The following is a 20,817-nucleotide window of genomic DNA, read 5'->3' on the forward strand; positions in this document are numbered from 1 at the left end:
CCAAGACTTATGATTTTAGTGATTTCTCTTTTTCGTTCTTTGTGTTCGTTTCAACGTGATGATAAAATTGGAAATTAAAATCTAATTTATCTCATATGAATTCCTTTTTATCTTGATAAGAAGTAAAATATTATGCATTATAAAATATTTCAAATTTCTTTTATATCGAAAAAATTAAATACGACAAAAATGGATATCAACGAAAACGAAATATCAAGCCATTTCTCGAGTCTTTTCATGACGAGATTCGGATCGGAGTATGTGTTTTCCGCATTTTTTTTATTCTTGCTGTTTCCCTTCGAAAATCATAAGTTGCCTTCTTTTCATGCTTTTCAAATATTTATGTTGTTTGTTTGTTAGTGAATCAACAAGCTGTCACGTCGGCTATCTCACAGTGCGAGAAAAGAGAGCCACGTAAGTCGGAATCGGCGACGTGTGACTTGAGATTTTCGAGCATCAATCAATAGTAGAGAAAAGGTGATAACATGGTCTCTTATCTTGTTTTTTGTTATTTTTTTATTTTTTAATTATATTCAAGCCAATGATATCGCAAATTTATTAATCTAAGTTTAGATATAAAATACACTTGAAATAATAAACATAATTTATAAAATGGAATTATTTAAATAAAAAGAAATTATGATGACTATCTGATGGTAAAATGGATTCTCTTCATATTTTTTATAGAATATAATACTTCAATTCTATTAGGACATGAAGTCTAAATAGCTTGAATTCATAAAAAATTCTGAATATAATGAGATATTGTCATATTCAGAAGTTTCTTTTCATGAGTACATTCTTTTAATAATACTCTTGCGACTTTATCTTCGTGGATGTTCACTATAAGCACTTTACTTTCTTGCAAATATCTCTAAAGATTTAAAATCATTTTAAAATTACAATTACCAAGATTTTTTTAACGAAAAATAACGCTCTGCAATATTTTTTGTAAAAAATTGTGAAGTCTACATTATCCATTGTTAGGTGCCTGAATAGAAATATTGACAAAATTTACATTTAATTATGTCCCGACAAAAATATAATTATATTTAAGCTTATTTTCTTAAAATAAAAAAACGACATTTTAAGAATTAATTTAGAACACACACATAAATTTGTTATTTACAAAACTACTTTAAATCAAATTAAATTTGACATTAAAAATAATGCGAAAGGACTTTTATCTCGTAATATAAATATCAATTGTCAACGAAAAGATCACACCAAACGTGACACAGCAACTGTTTCACAACTTTAATCATCTCTCTCTAAGAATAAGTTAGTAACAAGTAAAAAACCTTTTATAAGAAATAATATTAAGCTTCAACTAGGATCTTTAAAAAAATATTTTGAAATCAATATTTTGATTGTAAATTTTGGATAAATCTGTAAAAAATAAGTAAAATATAATCTAACTTTTATGACGATAAAAACTCGTTTGAAATTCTGACAAGTATACCAGAATTTTTTCAGATTTTAATATAGAACCCTGAAAAATTTGCTTCGAAGACTTTTTATTACTAATAGAAGAGTTAAAATGTTCATGTTAATTATAATAGAATTTTAAGTAGGGTCCAAATTATCATTTTTTCTTCTACTAGTAACAGTTGTTTTGTTGTGCTTCGTACGGAAACGAAATGAAGAACATGAGATATATGCATCATTTTTTGTCAACCCTTCAGCAATTAAATTACACGTAGCCCGTGCCGAGAACAGAAAATAAGAGAAGAAAAAGATTCACGCGCCGCGCCGTGCTGCACCGCGACGCGCCGCGTCGCGTCGTTGGATACTTGCTCGGCTCCATTTGCGAAATTAGAGATCTATTCGTCCACGAGAGATGGCAATCGCTCTTGGGGAGCAAAGGTGACGCTGCACAATGGTGACGCGTCAATCTCTCACCCTCTACTTGCCCGCTTTCCCTTCAGAAGCCACCTTCATTCTCCTTTTTTGACCTTCCGTTCGTTTCTTCTTTCCTGTGTGGACCTGTCCTACTTTCTTTTCTCATCTTTTCTTATTTGTGTGAGAATTCATCACCGAAACTCGCGTTAATGTTGGTCAGAACTTTGATCCATTGAATTTTTATTCCTTTTTTCCGTTTGCACGGGAAATCCTAAATCGATAAAAAGATAAAAAGATGACCTTTCATTTAATAAACTTATTCAATTAATATGAAAAATACCAGAATATTGTAACCGAGTGAGCGATATAGGCCGTTGCATATCTTTAGTCAGACAATAGAAGAAAAAGTTTGAACACAGAAGTGGTTATTCCGTGTCCACGTATTATCATTGTGCATCGGGAGACGATTTTGGTACGCGAGAAAAAACATGGCGTCTATTTTTCTCTCTTGATCGCGCGTATGCGCTTCCGAGTCTCTTTCCACTCTCGAGAGATGTTTGCTTAGAATAATCCGTGATCTTTTATCGATTGTAGCCGTGTCGTGAAGGGATGCGAGGGATGGGACAGGATTGTGGACCGGGTTAATAACCACTCCTCGTCAAATTTTTCAGCAAAGTAATTTTATTTTTCTCAAGTCTCTCCTCCAAACTCTCTCTTTCTTCCATTAACTCAAGATATACACAAGACCGTCGTTTCCGCTCTTCGCCTCGTTGAGCTCGCGACGTTATTTACAGGACACCGTGCCAACCGTCCGGCGAGGTGCGTAATAAATAACGATAATAATAATAATAGTAGATTAATAATAATCGTAATAATCGTAATAGTACTAAAGACGGCGACAGTAATAGTGTCTCTTATTCGCAGTTATAATGATAATGCTAATTTACAAATCGGGAAATCAAGCTCTCTCTTTCTTCGCGATGCTCTGACGAATTCTCACGCGCGTATCCTCTTTTTCTTTTTTATAATATCTATATTCTTTATAATATCTATATATATATATATATATATATTAAATCCTGTCTATATATCGTTTCTCCGTAGGTACTATTTACAAAATTTACGGGTCTAATCTCTAATCTATTTACAACCATAGAGTGCGCCCGGCCGCCGTGCCTGCATAACCGTCGAATAAGGCCCCGCGCGTCTGCCCTGTTTTCCTTCGCGTCACGCTTTCTCGTTTTCCTTTCTCTTACACATCAAGCGTTTCTCTGATTTGTTAGTTTGTTGGGGGTTGCGCGGGCACGGCTCCGAAGTAACAAAATAAATACTGACTAGCCCGTCCTGGCGTCTCCGCGTCGAGCAGCGGCAACGAACGAACGAATGAACGAACAAACGGACACCCATTGATGAGTGAAAGCTCATGTGACTCGAACATTTAAAATTGACAAAGTAATCAATAATAAATCAATAGAAGTTTCTCTGTACGCGAGAATATTTTCGCGAGAATTTACGAACGGTTTCCTCTGCGAGAGATTTGGATGCATCGATAATAACGAGAATAAATGCTTATTTCTGTTATCGTATATATAAGTAGTGTATTGTACTTCTTTCTTACAGAAATAAGCATTCGAACAATTATCACGATTGTCTTCAAGTATTTTAGTATCTTCTTCCGACATTCGGATTACAAGACGCTTTCCTTTAGTAACTAGTCATCGTATAATTATGTAATAGTGAATCAATTTTTTAAGTATAGTGCATATAGAATAGCTTTTCTTTTCTAACTACCATTTCTCTAGAAATGTGAAAAAACTAGCTACAATCTTTCGAAGCCAGGAAGCATCGTGTGATCTGAATTTCTCAGAACTTTCTCAGCTAAGAGCCCAAAACGTTAATAAATAGCGTTAAGTCAAATTAGTCAGTATTCAAATAATGTGAACTTAGCATTTTCATTTCTAGCATTACTAGAAATCTGTATAAAAATTGAATGTGTGAATACTGACCGTTATGCTTATCACAATTTATTAAAGCTCCTTTGTTTCGTGATTGCTTCAAACTATAGTATATTAAAGCTTACGAGAAAGATTACAAACTAAATGTTAAATTAGAAATCGGCAGCACACACTCTTGCAGAGGAAATAAAGTTCGAATCACGAAGCACACACAGCCTTTAGTGTCAATGTCAATGGAATACCTGGTGGTCTCCGTCCGTTTGCCGGAATCCACAGGGCGCCAGATAATCTACGACGATAACCTTACAGAGACGCAGTTGCGTCCCTTTCACGCTACGCTATCGCGTCGCATCGCCTCATGTCGCGTCACGTCATGTCACGTCACGTCATTTTACGTCGTGTCATTTCACATCACGGCCGCGGAACAGGAAGATAGCCCACGACGCTCGGTAATCGAATGTCGCTTGGTCGACTCTTAGTCGACGCGCGATACTCATGAAGATATGTTGGAGCTTCCGCCTCGGGTTACGCGTTTGGGATTCTCCTTGGGATAGAACCGACTAGAGATCCTCAAATAAGGGATTGGACATCATTTAGATAACTTCTGATTGATCCGCCATATTTTTCAGGACTTAAGATAGAATGAAATGCTTGGATACTTCATTTTACCTTAAGCAGATACTGAAAAATATGATAGATCAAAGGAATGGTGTCTAATTTCTTACTTGAGAATCTCTAGAACCGACTGTGCCTCTACGCCGCCACGAGACTGTCGACCGACGGCCAGGACGGCACGTGTCACGTGTTCTGGATGTGCAAGTAGACGTCCTCTGGCTGACTGAGGAGGTGGTGTATCTGCTGCATGGTGCAGAGCGGACAGACCTCCTCCTCGGTGCCGTCGGTGACGAGTCTCTTGGCGGTGCCGGGCGCCCTTCTGCTATAATCGATGATGTACGAGTAGCCATCAGAATCGATTGAGCTCGATCTCAAAGTCATCGATCGCAATAGCCGCCTGCTGTTGATGGGAGGATTCGCGATCTCTGTACGACTGTATCTCGTGGATTCTAGATCCGAGTCTTTGAAGTCTATATAGGAATAACCCTCGGAGTCTACCGAGAGCCGCCTGCGGTCTTCCTCTTGGACCGTGAGCCTCGGTACCGCAACGAGACTCGCCGACCCGTTTGGGCTCGACGGCGTTCGAGCGGGAGAGGCGCGCAGTCCAGGTCGATGGGTGGGAGTGATGGGGATACCGGAATCACGGGGTCTCGCGCTAACTCGTACGTCGGCCGAATAGCCGTCGGCGGTTAAGCTGACATCGAGGTTTCGACACGATGGAAATTCTCCGCGGGAAAGCATAGGTGAGGGTGGAGTAGGAGGTGAAGGAGGCCGCTGGCTTGTGATCAAGGCGTTTTGCGTAGCTAGCAGCAGGTGGCTATCTCGCAGGAGGTTGCTTTCGTTCCGCAACAATAATGGACTATTCGCGCCAGTACCGCCCGGAAGTCGAGCAGCGGACGACTGGGCGGTGGTGGTGATCGACAGGGGTACCCCCTGCGACTTGGCTAAAAGGGCGCGCGGCGTCCGATAGCCGCCCAGGACCGCCCGCGACGGCTTGTCCTGGACACGTAGTATCGACCTGGGGTCGCGATAGTCGAGATAGTCGAGATGATGCGGCTGCGGCGACGGTCTCGTTTCTCTGCGTGCAGGTAGCAGCGGTGGTTCGCGTGGCAGCGGGGTGACCCGCGGGTGGGCTTCGGAATTTCGTACCTCGATCGTCGGCGCCTGGCCGTGACTCGTCGGCAGGTGATTGTGTAGCTGCGAATGCGACACCGCATGATCCTGTAGGTCCTCGTAAAGAACAGCGCCACCAGTGCCGCCGCCGCCGATGCCGGGGCCCGGATGCGGCTGGCCGTCTGGCAGCACGCGACCCCGTCCGGCGACTGCCGCCGCGCCCGCTGCGCTCTTACACGGCAGCAGATTTTGCACTTTCCGCTTGTGCCTGCAACAGAAAAGAAACGACGATATTAGACAACAATCTTATAAAAGGATGTCTTATTAAAGAGTAAGAAGTTACACGAGATTGGTCAAAATCAACATTCATTACATCATTGTGACATTTATGTCCGTTTCCACCAATATAGATTAATCTTAATTTCGTTTCAACTTAGTCTTCATTTTTTTTTAATTCTTAGAAAAGGACAAAGAGCGAATTAAACCGAGATTAAAGTTAATCTATGTTAGTAGAAATGAATATTAGTCATTCTAAATTTGAATTTTCTTATTCTCAAAATAATAATGAATCTGTTTCTGCACGATTAAGCTAGATAATGGATATAAACGAAACTTTACGTTTTATAAGAGGATAATGGAAGGAATTTTCTTTAGAATATTCTCTTCCTTTCGCATAACTCTTGCAAATTCATAGACACGCATACGTTAAATTCGGTCAGTCAGGACGATTCTGTGGATATGTTGCTTCTGGTTTCATTCGAAACACCATCTCGGAAAGCTTCCAGCAAATTCCTCAAGTTGGACGAGCGGAGGATGTTGATATTCTACTTTGCTCTCATCTCCCACTCTCCCATTTCTCTTCTCCCCCCGCCGTCGACTAGCCTCCGTCGACACACCAGATTAGTTGGAAGCTCGTTGCAATTGTTTGTACAGGCAGGCGCTTTGCTGTGGGCGCGCTCGAGAGCTTTCCTCGGTGTAAACTTTAATGAATCGGGCACTGCGTTTGCCTATCAGCGACGTTTTATATGTATATAGGGTGTCCTGGGACTGTCGTAGTATCTTTTACCCTCTGATCATTTTACGACATTTATTAATGTTTTCATCAATAAAAATATTAAACTATTGTCAATTATTGAATAATTGAACAATTAGATAATGATACAATAAAATTTATCACAAATTAACACCGACATTTTTTTTTGTAATTAGCAGATTAAATGGAAATAATGGAAATTTTTAATTTTAAAAGGATTTTATTTTATGGTAATAAAAATATAATTTAAATTTAATACTCAATATTAGAGACAGGACATACGATAATTTCAAGATACCCGGTATATCTGCCAGTTCCTCGCTGCATTCATCATCTCCTACGCGAATTAACATATGCTCGACGAGCGCATAATAACACGGTCGTGATTGCTTCTTGGCCGGTATCTGCGCGATTGTGCAAATACACATCTGTAATACGCGCGTAAATTGGTCCATACTCTCACTTTGAATTAGCGTTGCATCTTGCGCAGAATGTGAATAATCTAATTCTGAATTATATTAAATCTAATATATGCAAATAGTCATATTTGTGCTGTTAAAACCAAAACATAAACCATCGTGTTTTATGAGATTCATCTTAAAAAAGTAGCAAAATAAATTTAAAAAATTAAAGAACAGATAATCGTGTTGAAGATGTCATTCGAAAAATTTGAATTTTTCAATCTGATTGCACGCGCAGTTCTAGATTGTTTGTTCTTGTTCTTTAAGACTGCACGACATTTTCATCACCACTATATAGTTTCATTTTTGTATCGATATGCTCCGATATCAATAAATTTATTTTGAACCTGAATTCAGTCTTATCATTATTATGTAGGTAGTTCCTCATTCATAAAATTTTTCGTTGAGATAGACCTGGTGTAGTCACTGAGATGGATAGCTTTTTTCGTGTATTTTAATATTTCGCACACTTTGTAAGCACACTCTTTCTGGACACGATAAAACAGATTTTAAGCGCGTGGAGGAAAAATGAAAAATATTATACTATTTCTTCGCATAAATTCTATAATTCAGAGAAAACTGATGGTCTGCTGAGCATTAACTGCGAAATTTCGCACGACGCAGAGCCTTGAAGACGATACACGCGCATCGCTGACCTGTCCATCATAGTCACAGTCGTCTTCTCCACTAATCGCAGATCGCGCTAGCTAAAGCGTTTAAACTCGGCTTGTCCGACTGTGGGGATTCACTTATCCGAGAGAGGATTCGCGATATAAACGCCGACTCTGACGAGGGTCCCGAGAGTTCTGCCGACCGGAGATAATGATGCCGGAAACATACGGCCGCTGATCTCCGGCCGCTAGAATTCCTCCTTTTTAAAGGGATTTCTTCGTCAACGTACCGTTGACGCCACATAGTCGTAAATCACGAGAGAAATTACGTGTAATTTATTTAATCCTATAAGTTCATCACGGAATACTGCGTTGAGTAATTAAAGAATATTAGTATCCCCCACTATAACTTTCGGAATACATCAGTAAGCTTTTTATATTGTAATTTTATATTATACTTTTTTTAATATTTAATTTATTAAGGAACTTTAAAACTCTTAAGAGATACATTAAGAACTGTAACTAAACAAATTTTTTTTTGAAAGATAAAAAATGCTAACTTTACAGAAGTTAAACTTTAATCATTTTCAGATTTTCATAGACCACTAAATTAAATGTTCAATTTTCTCAGAAAAACAAGGAATTCACAAGGGCTCTGATAAATCAAAATATATTTTTTAAAAGTAAAAATATGTATAATTTTGTGAAATATTTCTTTAGCAGTTAATTATGAGTTATATTATTAACATTATTTTATAAAATAAAAATTTCCATCATAAAATCATATTTTTATATATATTTATTTTATAAAACTTGGAAATTTTTTTATAATTTTCAGGTATTCTGTGGATACAATAGTTGCGTTCAGCAGAGAAAATGAATCACTAAGCGCTAACTGATTAGTTTTCTCTGTTGAACGCAGCCATTCACTGCTAAATAAAGAATATTATGAAAATAAAATTTCTATTATGATTTTTCTTTATAATTACATCTTCCAAATATGGAGGATTTTCAGTTAACGATCCTCCATCTTGCATCCTTCAACGTACACACCGATGGTATGCCTGTATATGTTCATGTATATTCAAAGACCAGGACGTCGCTCGGCTCGCAAAGTAGTTTACCCTTCAAGTTTTAATTATCTAATTAACTCCGTCAGTTCGATAATATTTGCCCGTGTAATTAAACCACAAGCTAAGGTTAACAACTCCCACTGCACTTTCAGCAGTAGGTCGAGATAAAGTTGAGAAAAAGAAGAGATTCCCATCTTTTAAATCGAAAGGAGAATAAAGAGCGAAACGATACGAGGGTGTAGAAAAGATACGATATAAATACTGATCTATTATCAGATTGTTGAATATGATTTCTGCTTCGTAACTGTATAGTTCCGACTTTAGAGGACATTGTAAATAAATATTCGCGGACAACTTAAAAGTAAATTTGGTAGTATTACGTTTGCATACAAATGCACATTATTCGATAGCAGATATTTCTTAGAAATGGCGAAAATTTGATTTCTCGAAGCACTTGCTATAATACACTTCACTAAATTCTCAAATCAGATATAAATCAAATTTAAGTGTTCTGTTGGAACGGAATTATACTCTTTTGGTTTTACTCTTTTACATCATCGATATCGTCGATATCGCATTTGCGTCTGCAACGTCAATTCTCTCCTCTGTGCTTCGTCATCGTAAAGATTTTTCATTACACTCACAACTGTTCGCCGCACCCTATTCCATTTCCTAATAGATTTTATTTAGTCATGATGATACGGGGAACAGCAATGGTTGAAGTGCGACGAGGATTGAAAAAAAAGCTTGGCTGGTGACGCAGGAAACGATTCAAGCCCTTATCGATTTCCAAAAGTGTACTGAAGGAATTAAACTAATTTCTTGAATGAATTAAAGGCGCAAAAGAAATCCTGAGAAGAAAAATTGGAAGAAAGTTAAAATTACTAACTTCATAAAAATATTACTTCTTCAGAGATATTTTTCTTATTTAAAAAGATTTCGAGAAAATTGTAAATGTTCGCATTCTTACAAGAAAGCTCTTTATATATATATATATATATCTTTTGAATAACTCATAAAAAAGATATCGTTTTCTTTTTTACTTCAATTTGCTTAACGTGCGACTGCACGATACGATGAGTTTTCGATGTAAAAGTGGCCTAAGTCTGCAAGATACGGGATAACGTAGACGGCGTGTGCGACGCAGTAGTCCTCGGGTTCTTCCTCGGGTGGAATCGAGGGAGCACCAAAGTGAATTCACTCGATGCTAAGCGCTGAATAGGTCATTTAAGTCGAGCTTTTAACTCGGACTAATTAACTACCATTCCCCAGCCGTACTCTCCGTCGCTCGTTCGTTCGCTCTCTCTCTCTCTCTCTTACGCTTTCATGACATTTCTCCCTGTTTCCTCTGACTTTTCCGGCTCACACATATCTTCGTGTGGCGCAGATAGATAAGTGACGGTGTATCGATCTGCTGGTCATCCGAATGCGCTTTTGATACATCATTGGTGCGAGAATAATACGAGTGATAGAACGTCGATAATCGGTAAAAGTAAATAAAGTGTTAAATATGAACACATGTTAATTTTATTAGTTTACTGATCTTGAAATTACTTCATTCATTTTTATTATATTGATGCATTGTTCTATTTTTGTGAAATATAATATATCTTATTTTGTTAGGATTTATTATTCATTATTTATTTCTTATTCATTATTTTTAATAATAGGTCTATATTTAATCTATATTTAATTACATTTGTTATTCTATATTTTTATAAAAGAGTTATAATCTATTCTATTAAATTTTATTATATCCGAAGGTAAATCAAATATAAACGAAAAATTATTTTTATTATTTATTGGATGAAAAAAATATAAAGAAAACAAATTATTTGTTTACATAATTCCCTGCTACATTAATATATTTTTGCGCACGAATTCCTTTGTACTGACATCGTCTTCGAATCCTCCCAATTCTTTTAGCGGCTCAAACAAATGATAATGGCATTGAGACAAATCTTTCCATGCGATTATCATTTATTTGGGTCGCTGAAAGAAGAATTGTGCGCAGTTAACTGCATACACAACTACTTACTATGAAACTACTACTTTTATTACCTACTACTACTACTACTTTTACTACTACTTTTACTACCTATCCGCTGGCAAAAATGTATTAATGTAGCAGGGAATTTATATTTTTTATATTTTTATTCTCGTTAAATATATGAATAAATAATTTAAAAAAAAATGCTATATATATTTGATTTACTCTCATATTTGAGTATCACATCTCAATATCATGACTATTTATAATAATAATTTGACATGAAAATTCAAAGGATAAGCTCTTAAATTTATTTTTCAACAACATCAAGATCACAACTTAACAACATCAACTTGTTTCAAGAATAACTGTTTTCTTTATTATTCCGTAAACTTTTCATTATTCTCTGCCACAAATACAGTGACTTTATAATCTTAAATCAGCAAGTTTAAGATTATGGCGGATTTGAGAACAGTGTGGGGATGTTTAGGAGCGGATTAGCAAGCTTTCGTATACCGGAGGGTCACATCCGATACTCATGTGTACGTGCACCAAAGGTTTGAGGCCGATCATAAAGCTAGTACCTGAAACACCTAGGATCTCGAAGTTTACTCGCCATTCTCACGTGCGCGCACGCGTCCGAATCTCTCGTGAGTTCGAAACAACTACAAATTTTGCATAACAATGCGCATTAGATATATCCATCGTCTCAACAAACTTCTCTCAAACTCCCTCTCCTCACTAATCGTGTTTAAAAAATGTTAGAGCTAACAGAGATAAATTTTTTATATGTGAAAATTTTAAATAGTAGATCTAATAGAAACAAATTTTTTATATGTGAGAACTTCAAATGTTAGGTATAATAGAGAAATATTTTTTATATGTAGAAACTTGAAATTTCTCTATCGGAGGAAAATATCGTCGTGATTTTTTATTCTTTTATCGTTTCAAATTTATTCCTTTCTCTCTTTCTTTCTGTCTCCCAGAATATCTTTATTTAAAAATACATATATTAGGGGCCATCCTCTTTGGGAAGAACCATGACTGTATCAGTTATATTGAATTTCTAAAAATAGAATGGAGAGTAAAAATGGATATGGATGTGAAGTTGGACGTAAATAGAATTTGTAGCAATCGATAAGCCGCCTAGTTAATATCGAAGGTAAATACTGTTGTCAAAAATATCCATTGCTGTTACCAAGAGTATCATCATTACGAGCATCATTTCGAAATCTGTTTGGTACATTCATTTTGATAGCTTGATGTAAAACCGAATTTATCTTGTATCTCTACGCAGGGAGAGGAATATTGTTTTGCTGCTATCGCGCCGTAGGGGCTGGCGCGCGCTTATCAGCGAGGTTTAGCATACAGCGAGCATTATTCCGGTTCGGTCATGCGAGCGACCGGTTATCAGTGACGGCCCCGTTGAGGTCCTCATCGATCCTTACCCGATCTCTGTAGCCCGGGGTAGCAGTCCTTTCGTGAACGAGCTCACTCCAAAACCCTTTACGACCACGTACGCGAGCTCCTATCTACAGGACGGGTTTATGGTTGCGAATAAAAAAAAAATGATTTATTCCAGCGATACGCGTGCGCGATGCTCAGGATATCCGAATCCGCGATGCGCAACACTTCCCATTTCCAATATCCGGGAATTAAAACTACAAAGCGCACCGTCTGCGTGATCTGTATGACTTTGAGAACGTTCGCCATTTTCTTATTTAACGCTTAAGAGTGCAGCATACCATAGTTGATGTGCTTTTGATACACGTGGATGTCTGCACCTCGCCGCGAAGCATTTTGATGCTTTACAAATGCACATCTCATACATATCATTCTTTGAATTTCGAAATGGAAGATAGATATCAGAAGATTCCTCTCTTGCTCCCCCATTTCATTTTTCCTTTTTCTATTCGTTTTTTTATTATTTTTTTTCTGTCGTTGCATTCGTTATTATGTAAATTGTGATTCGGTGGTAGAGAATGGTAACGAAAATTCGCCCGTAGAAAAACGCAAATTCGCGGGGCAAAGATATGTCGAGTGGTTTTTAAGAACCGTCGAATCTGTGCGAGGAGCGTGTGCATGACGCGCGTTTAAAATATGCGGGTATTCAGGGCTGGTCGCATCCCTAGTCGATCGATAGCCTTGCACTGGCGACCGGCGTGAAACAGATGAGGAAGACCTTTATGGCCCACAATTTTTTCAGGGTAACGAGCATAAGGGTGCGATTGACGGCGGGTAGATACTTGCCAGCTAAAGCGGTTTAACCTTCACGGGAACAAGCTGGCTCAATAGAAGGTGACGATGTTTTAGTTCACCACTACAATGGAATTGCGGTGTGTTCCTTCGTCGGCACGTCGGTTATGTCCCAATAAAATAGGATCATCGTCTTATCGCTTCTTATATTTCCCGAAAGGCAAGCTTTTTAGTATGGTAATTATTTATACGAAGGACAGCTTTGATCGCCGGATTTATTGTGCAATTTCTTCATGGGATGTAATAGCAAGAAGCTGTATAAATTGATAAAATAGAATAAAATACATGTTTTATTCATCTACACAAAGAATCTGAATAGTTGTATAAGAAAAAAAATGCAATCTCATGTTATCCATAAATTCGTTGTAGGTACAGCAAAAATGTCAAAACGTGCAGTATCGAGTAATCAATAAAAAAATCATTATTTATATATTTTCTTAGAACGTGTGGAAAAAAGAAAATATGTTACTGCATGGAAAATGGCGAAGAAAAAATATTTTGGTGTATATGCGAATTTCGCACGCGCCTCAATGCCCTCAGTAGCATCATAATAAATTCTGAATATGTGCATTGCCGAAATGTCGCCGACAAGTTTACGCTAGATATCCATGAGCAAGCAGTGCGTTGGCGACCAATAACATGCGGTTTCGTCCGCAAATTTGCACTGTCCGGACGCGAGACCGCCAGAAAAACCGCCGCGGTCGACCCGAGCTTCGGATCGTCCGCTAACAATATAATTAATACGCTATCCATTGCCTAATCTGTCGCGACTCGATTGCGCAACGTTAACCGAACGCCAACCAGAAAGCTCTCGCTCTGCAATTGGAGACAATTCAGCAGAGAGAATTAATAACGTGTAGAGAATATAAACTAATTCCATGAAAACGCGAATTTAGCGAAACATATGAATAAGAAGAAAAAAATTAATATTTTTCTCTCGATTTTAACAAAAAATATTAATATGTTTTTGCGAAGCTTTGAATGTAATTAAATTCTGTAGATTATGCCGCACGAATAAAATGTCACGTAAAATATCAATAAATTTTCCCAGCGAAAGGTATGGGCGTTTATCGAAATCATTTATCGGAACGGAAACAAGAGTGAGAATTTCGCGAATTTTATTTACATAAGCAAGTTTAAACAATTTCGAGATTTCGCATTAATTCGCGCGCTCTGAAACTACTGCGGCGGTATAGTTTCGGTTCATCCAGAGTTTCCATTTGCCAGGATGATTCTCTAGGAGACGTTAACAACTATTCTGTATGATACGTAAGTTATGCTGTGTAAAGCTGGCAATCTCGAGTTGGAAATCCGACAAATATGTAACGCGGCATTAGCGCTCGCGACGATAATTTATAAAACTCCTTCATTTCTGCATTTGCCTTTTTAAGCGACGGCGCATTAAAAATAATAGGGATAGAAAAAACGAGTTTCATTTCATTTCAAATATTCCAATTAATTACCGTGATTAATTACAAGAAAAAAAGGGAGGAAAGATTTTATATATATATATTAAAAATAAAAAATATTTAAAATAAATTACCAATAAAAAACATATTAACATTATTTTTGAAAAGTCAAAATATTATCAAAAAACGTAAATTGTGGAAAATTTGAATAGTAATTACAAGAGAACTCTTTTAGGGATTTAATCTCTAATTTTGAAGATTATCTTTCGAAAATTCCCTAGATTCGCTTTTATAAGTGCCCGGAGGCAACTTCCCTCATGGAAACTCTGGGGAAACAACCCGGAAGAACGAAAATAGCAGAGACGGGGAAGGTTAATGAGCAAATATAATTATGGGTTATGAAATACTGGGCTAGCGGGACAGGGATCACACCCCAAACGAGTTCCGAAGCTGTTCCGAAGTTCTTAAGGAGCCGCACGAACCTGCCTTTTCTTGAGCCCTTCTCTGATGTCCTCTTTCATTTTCCAAACTGGTTATGGCATGAAAATGAAGCTTGATATTTGACGCACAACACGAAAGTTGATATCTCAGTTACGGGGGGATGGAAGAGAGAAGTAATGAGAATGCAGAGAGAGAGAGAGAGAGAGAGAGAGAGAGAGAGAGAGAGAGAGAGAGGGTGGAGAAAGGGCTGATAAAAGTTTGAAAAAAGGAAAATTAATCCAGTGATTGTTTATACGCGCGTGGAAAGAGCGGGGATGGAGAATGGCGATGCCCCTTGATTGAAACACCGCGGACATTTAAATTGTGGAAGTTTACGAATAAATTTGTATGCTAAGGTCGAGGAGAGGCACGGACGCCTTTTTTGGGATGAGGTGGGAGGGTGAGATTTGCCTAATGAGCGAACGTTCACAAGGGAAAGCAAGCAAACTCTCGCAGGGAGCTTCCCAGAGTATAAGGGAGTTTTTTGTTTCTTGTTAGTGTTTTTCGGACATTGATGCTTGTTGTTAAATTGTTAAATAGTAAATTAGAGAGAGAATTAAAGGAAATCGCGTTAAGAAACCTACACAAGAATGAATTAAGCCTCGAAAAAGTTTTATGCAAACTTATAATAGCTGCTAACCAGTGACGTAATGTTCTTTTACTAAAATAAAATTACGAACAAATAAAATCTTTAATTAAAATTATTCTTTATCTAAATCTCTTTACTTAAAATCTCTGTTTTATCTGTTATATCATTTTTATCTTTTTTATCTTTTTTACTTTGAAAATTTTTAAATATAGCTATATAATTAAGATAAATATATAAAATAAACAAACAAATATATAAAAGTAAAAATATATAAAATAAACAAACAAATATATAAAAGTAAAAATATATAAAATAAAAAACAAATATATAAAAGTAAGACAAATATATAAAAATACATGAGCAATTGTAAAAATCATCCAATTTATTTCCTTTATCAAAGATATGAGTTTTAAAATTTTTTGAGAAATTTTATATTCTTGTTTAGTGTATAATAGTGCTAGGAGTATCCGTGTTTGGATCTTGTGGAAGCCCGACAGATTGTCGTTGATGGAACACGTTTCGCTGCATAATCATGTGTAACTAATCCCATTTACGATATTGAGAAATGGCGGATCAAGGACCGTCAGTAGAGCAAGAGGAGAAGAGAATGGAGGTGACTGTTAAATGCAAGTACTAGCAGAACAGTATAGAGGGTTAGTAAGTGAAATGGAATGTTAATCGTTTGGCTATCCAGTAGGACCTTTGCGGTGAGAACAAGAGAGAGAGAGAGAGAGAGAGAGAGAGAGAGAGAGAGAGAGAAATATCCAAACATAAGGAAGGTTGGATGTAATGACTTCAAAGATGGTTGGAGAAGACGAAAGCATCCTCATAGTTTGGCGTCCATGTCTCACGATAAGATTCGCAATATTCGGGTAGGTGCATTGTACTTTGGTGAACATATAGATGAAGAGGCATCCGGGCTCTCTCCTTTGACGCCGGGCATTAATGTCGTTCTAACGGGTCGCCGTCGATTTTCCTCGAGATCGTTACCCCGAGATACCTTGTATGCACCGATCGATCGATCTCACACCATTCCTCCATCTTGGAACGCTATATGAGCCCATAATGATGGCATTGGACAAACTTGTATTTTCCAATAGAGCGAGGGGAAATAATTACGCTCATCAGAATATAAAGTTTTATTGGTACCTCGGAGGTAGAACGATCAATTTGCCTGAACATAAAGTACAGGGTGTGCAATAAAGCACGCACGAAGCATAGCATATTTTCGTATGATCTTAGATTTCAGAATAATATTATCTTCTCATTATAAGAAGGTAATTATGTAATAATTCAATGTTGATTTGCTTACAAGATAACATGATACAAGAAGGATCATATTTATCTTAACTCTACGGTATGTAAGTGACAACATTTAAATTAATTTCTGTTTAATATAGAAAATATCAACTGAAATATTAGTCGATAATTTTTTAACGTACGTTCACAAAAGTATTTATTCGGTAAATAACAAACATGTCCCGTTCTAATTAATTAGAGATTTTATTTATTTGCATCACGTTGCGCTTTTTGCATGTAAAGGATGTCGGTCATAGGATCTGAAAGCGAGTTCGCATTTTAAAAGTGTCACACTAGCATCCTAGTAGACTTTAATCTGGTTCGAACGTGACTGTCACTCGTCAAATTCGAATTCCGAACTTGATTTTGTCGTCTATTCATGCATCGCTTTTCTCTCGTCTCTCTCTCTTTCTCTCTCTTTCTCGTCGCATCTGCTCATCATCGCTGAATATTCAAGAGCCGTTCGTTCGATAGATGGTTTAACTCAGTGATAAAAAAATAAAAGTGCAGGGAAGAAAGGGAGAGTGGAAGAAGAGAGGGGAAACGAATATTATGCTTGGAAACGCGAGGAAATTAGCTCTCGCCCAAGTTTTAATATCCGTTTTATTTTATTTCGCGTGGCCGGTCGGATCAGCGGCAGCAAATCCCGCGTCTCGCATCGAGACCGTTTCTCGTGTGCCGCTCAACAAAAGATCGCGGGGATGGATGGGATGAAGCCGGAGGAGCACGATTGAGCAGCCAATTTCCTAAGCAAGGATTATGTTCTACGCGCGGGAAATTAAATTTTCGTACTCCATGCGCGCGGCGCGAATTCATTTATCGCATGGATCAAACTAAGCGAGTCCGCGATATCGTCCCCATCGATATGTCTTTCAACGGCGAATTCTTTATCTAATTAAAATCGATTTTTTTTTTGTTGAGCGACGGCTTAATTTTAATCTGTTTTTTTTCCTAAAGTTAAACATACTCAAAAATGGCTTCGATTCGTGTAAAATTGTATGACATTAACACTTGTTATTAGATTATATTATATTAAAAAGATTAAGACATAAAAAGACTATCGATAATGACAAAAGTCATTTTAAACGCGAAAAGTTAATAAATGTGACATTTCACGATAAGTGGTGATTCATCGATGTCGTCATACAGATCATAAGGGCGATTTAGAGGCTCAATAAGGGAGAGCAATCGGTCCCCGAGAAATGGTCTTTCCCTGTCATTAGTTCGCCCTGGTTGTCATACTCCAGATGATGATGTTTTGAGAAAATGAGGTCAGTGGAGTCCGCGTTATTGCTACGTGAGAGAGTAATTAAACGACGATGGTGATTAAGAGCCTCGTGAACCATCAGCCGTCACTTTGCGTCTTAATTTATTTGAATTCTGGCATTAATGCTCACGTGGCTTTCGTAAGAAAATATTCGCGTTTAAACATCAAGCTCTGTGTAACAAGCAGAACGTTTACTGAATGGAAAACAAAAGAGATGAGATAAAACGGGTTAATTGTTTGCTTTTCTGTCCGTAAGAATACAATATCCGCATTTTCGGAATATAATAAAGTCAAATATTGCCAGCGAAAATTAATAAAATTATTATTATAAAGTGAATAAAATAAATGAATAATCCACGCGTATCGAATATGATAACTTTATATATTAACTGACCTACAAAGAAAGATATCAGAAATTATAAGATTTTAATTATCATTTTTATTAAAATTATTTTATTATTATGAAGAATCGTACAATCGCAATATTTTTTTAATATCATATTCTATTTTAATCCGCAACTCGCTCTCAAATTAAGCATCTCGCTCGCTACACAGAATTTGATGTACGTGCGAAACTCGCACAACCGATTCCTTGTAACCACTTGTAACGAATTAATCCTATGTCGGGCGCGAAGTTCACTGAAACAATCTAATGCAATCGCAGCTTACGTTCGCTCAAATGTAAGCTCCGATTGCATTAGATTATTCTGAACACGGACGAGCAATTTTCACTTTCCGCAGCCTATGAAGGGAGATATAAGATGTGAAGAACGCGAGAGAGAAAAAGAGAGAGAGAGAGAGAGAGAGAGAGAGAGAGAGAGAGAGAGTCGGAGAACAAAGCATTAGACGAAATTCTATTGACCTGATTATGGAGAAATTTGAGCCTCCTTCAATGTAGTTAGCATAATTTTGTTTATAAAACTCAAATGCTATAGTACATCTGTCGTTCTCTTGCGTTTTTTCTCGCCTCTTTTTTAATTCCGCGGTTTCTCGTTATTTTAAACGAGCGCACGTCGCGCAAGTGCATGGGAATATGTTTCCACATTTGCGGCACGCGGCGGATTTATTTGCTATTGCAAATGTACATATGAGAAATTGTGTTTTTCTTTTAATTGTATTTTGTAATTAATCGTATTAGAAACGCATTGCAATTAATTAAAAGAACGTTTTAATAACACATCTCTTTTATTTCTTCTTTTTTTTTGCATTTTTATCCTTTTATATGTAACATTGTTTCGCGATATTTTACAATTTCCACGAGATATCAAGTTACACTGAGAATTCATGCATAAATAAATAAAAGTTATAAGTACGTCAATTTCTGAATATTAATAATGAAACGTGAATAACGACTGGCAACTATCTGCACTTTTTACAGTTTTCTCGTTATTCCTCTGTCTATCTTTCCGGAGAATGATTCTCGAAACCTTTCGTATCAGTCTATCAGACCATGGAATAATCCCAAAAAGAGCCAACAGTGCATAATAATCTAGAAATGGCGAAACAATACGTTAGAGAGGAATATTCATTAAGGAAGAGAGGAAAAGAGTAGGAGAGAGAAATAGAAAGAGATTCCAAAACAATTCTCTTCGATGGAATCTATCCGAGATTCCGGAAGATACTCCACTTCATGTCGTCCTGATAGAACGCATTGTGTCCAGTTCAGAGAGGAGACTATGAGAAAGGGGTCGTAAGGGAGGAGTCTTGAACACAGGATTGCGCCAATAATTTGCGAAATGCAGTCTAATACGCAGGTAGCAAATTCGTGGCCATCAGGTGCACAACACACACACACACACACGCACACACACGCACACTCTCTCTCTCTCTCTCTCTCTCTCTCTCTCTCTCTCTCTCTCTCGCTCTCTATCAGGAATGTTCACCTCCTTCTCCAACTCAGCCCTTGCGTACCCGGAGTGTGTGGTCGGCATACCCGACGTAACATGGTAACATAACTGGCGCGCAACGTTACATTAGCCCGCATGTATACCGATTAATCGACCCGCGTGCCGCTATGCGTACGCTCGCGTATTGCGTGCGTATATATTCGCACGTATGCGCGCGATCTCATTGTAGAAGCTGCCAGAGTTGATTCGAGGAGTGGCGTGTACAGTCAAATTTCGAGGAAATGTCAAGTGTGTTTTTAGAGAAAATTTAATCACTGATGTTATCAGCGTTTATAATCTCTCGATATTTAATTAAGAATTAAATTTCTAAGTACAACTGTTAATTTCATATCAGTAGCCAAACTAAAATTAAGAGATTTTTGGAACAAAGTATGTTTTAAAGGGAAAGCGCTTACGCGAGATCTCATTAAATTATGTCATATTTTATTTTATCTCGTTGCATTTTGACATAGAATTATTTCTAGTTTGTATGAGTAGTTTAACATGAACGTTACGAGCTGGCTAGGGTTATTAATGCACGTGGGTGCATCAAGCCGTCAGTACACGGCCGTGCAGTGCGATAGCGCATGTTCGTGTACAAGTAAAATGGAAACGTGAATGTGGAGACGCATAGGAATCTCTTAGTGTGTGTGTGTGTGTTACCCGCACATACGTGTGTATTGCGGTATTCAGGTACTCAGTGCTATGTAGATACAGGTAAACGGTGACGCATCGCGCCGCGTGTCCACGTGCGGCGCGTGTTAGTTGGCGAATCGACGTTAGAGTATAGTTGCTTGTACGAATATCACGAATCTGATGACGGTACGTAGGCAGGAAGGAAGCATTAGAGAGAGACAGAGACAGAGACAGACAGACAGAGAGAAAGAGAGAGAGAGAGAGAGAGAGAGAGAGAGAGGGGGGGGGGGGGGGGGGGGGGG

The 20,817-nt window shown here is 37.7% G+C and overlaps 1 protein-coding gene across 1 annotated transcript in view; it reads right to left on the bottom strand.

Annotated features, from left to right (window-relative positions):
• The window catches only part of LOC108686492, an 86,476-nt gene that overhangs the window by 14,768 nt on the left and 50,891 nt on the right, over positions 1-20,817 (bottom strand). Inside the window, exon 4 of the mRNA XM_018191830.1 lies at positions 5,562-5,793. Within this exon, the coding sequence (XP_018047319.1) occupies positions 5,562-5,793 (232 nt within the window). The remainder of the gene's footprint in view (positions 1-5,561; positions 5,794-20,817) is intronic.

The sequence above is a fragment of the Atta colombica genome, unplaced genomic scaffold (genome assembly GCF_001594045.1).
Source record: "Atta colombica isolate Treedump-2 unplaced genomic scaffold, Acol1.0 scaffold187, whole genome shotgun sequence".
Taxonomy (NCBI): domain Eukaryota; kingdom Metazoa; phylum Arthropoda; class Insecta; order Hymenoptera; family Formicidae; genus Atta; species Atta colombica.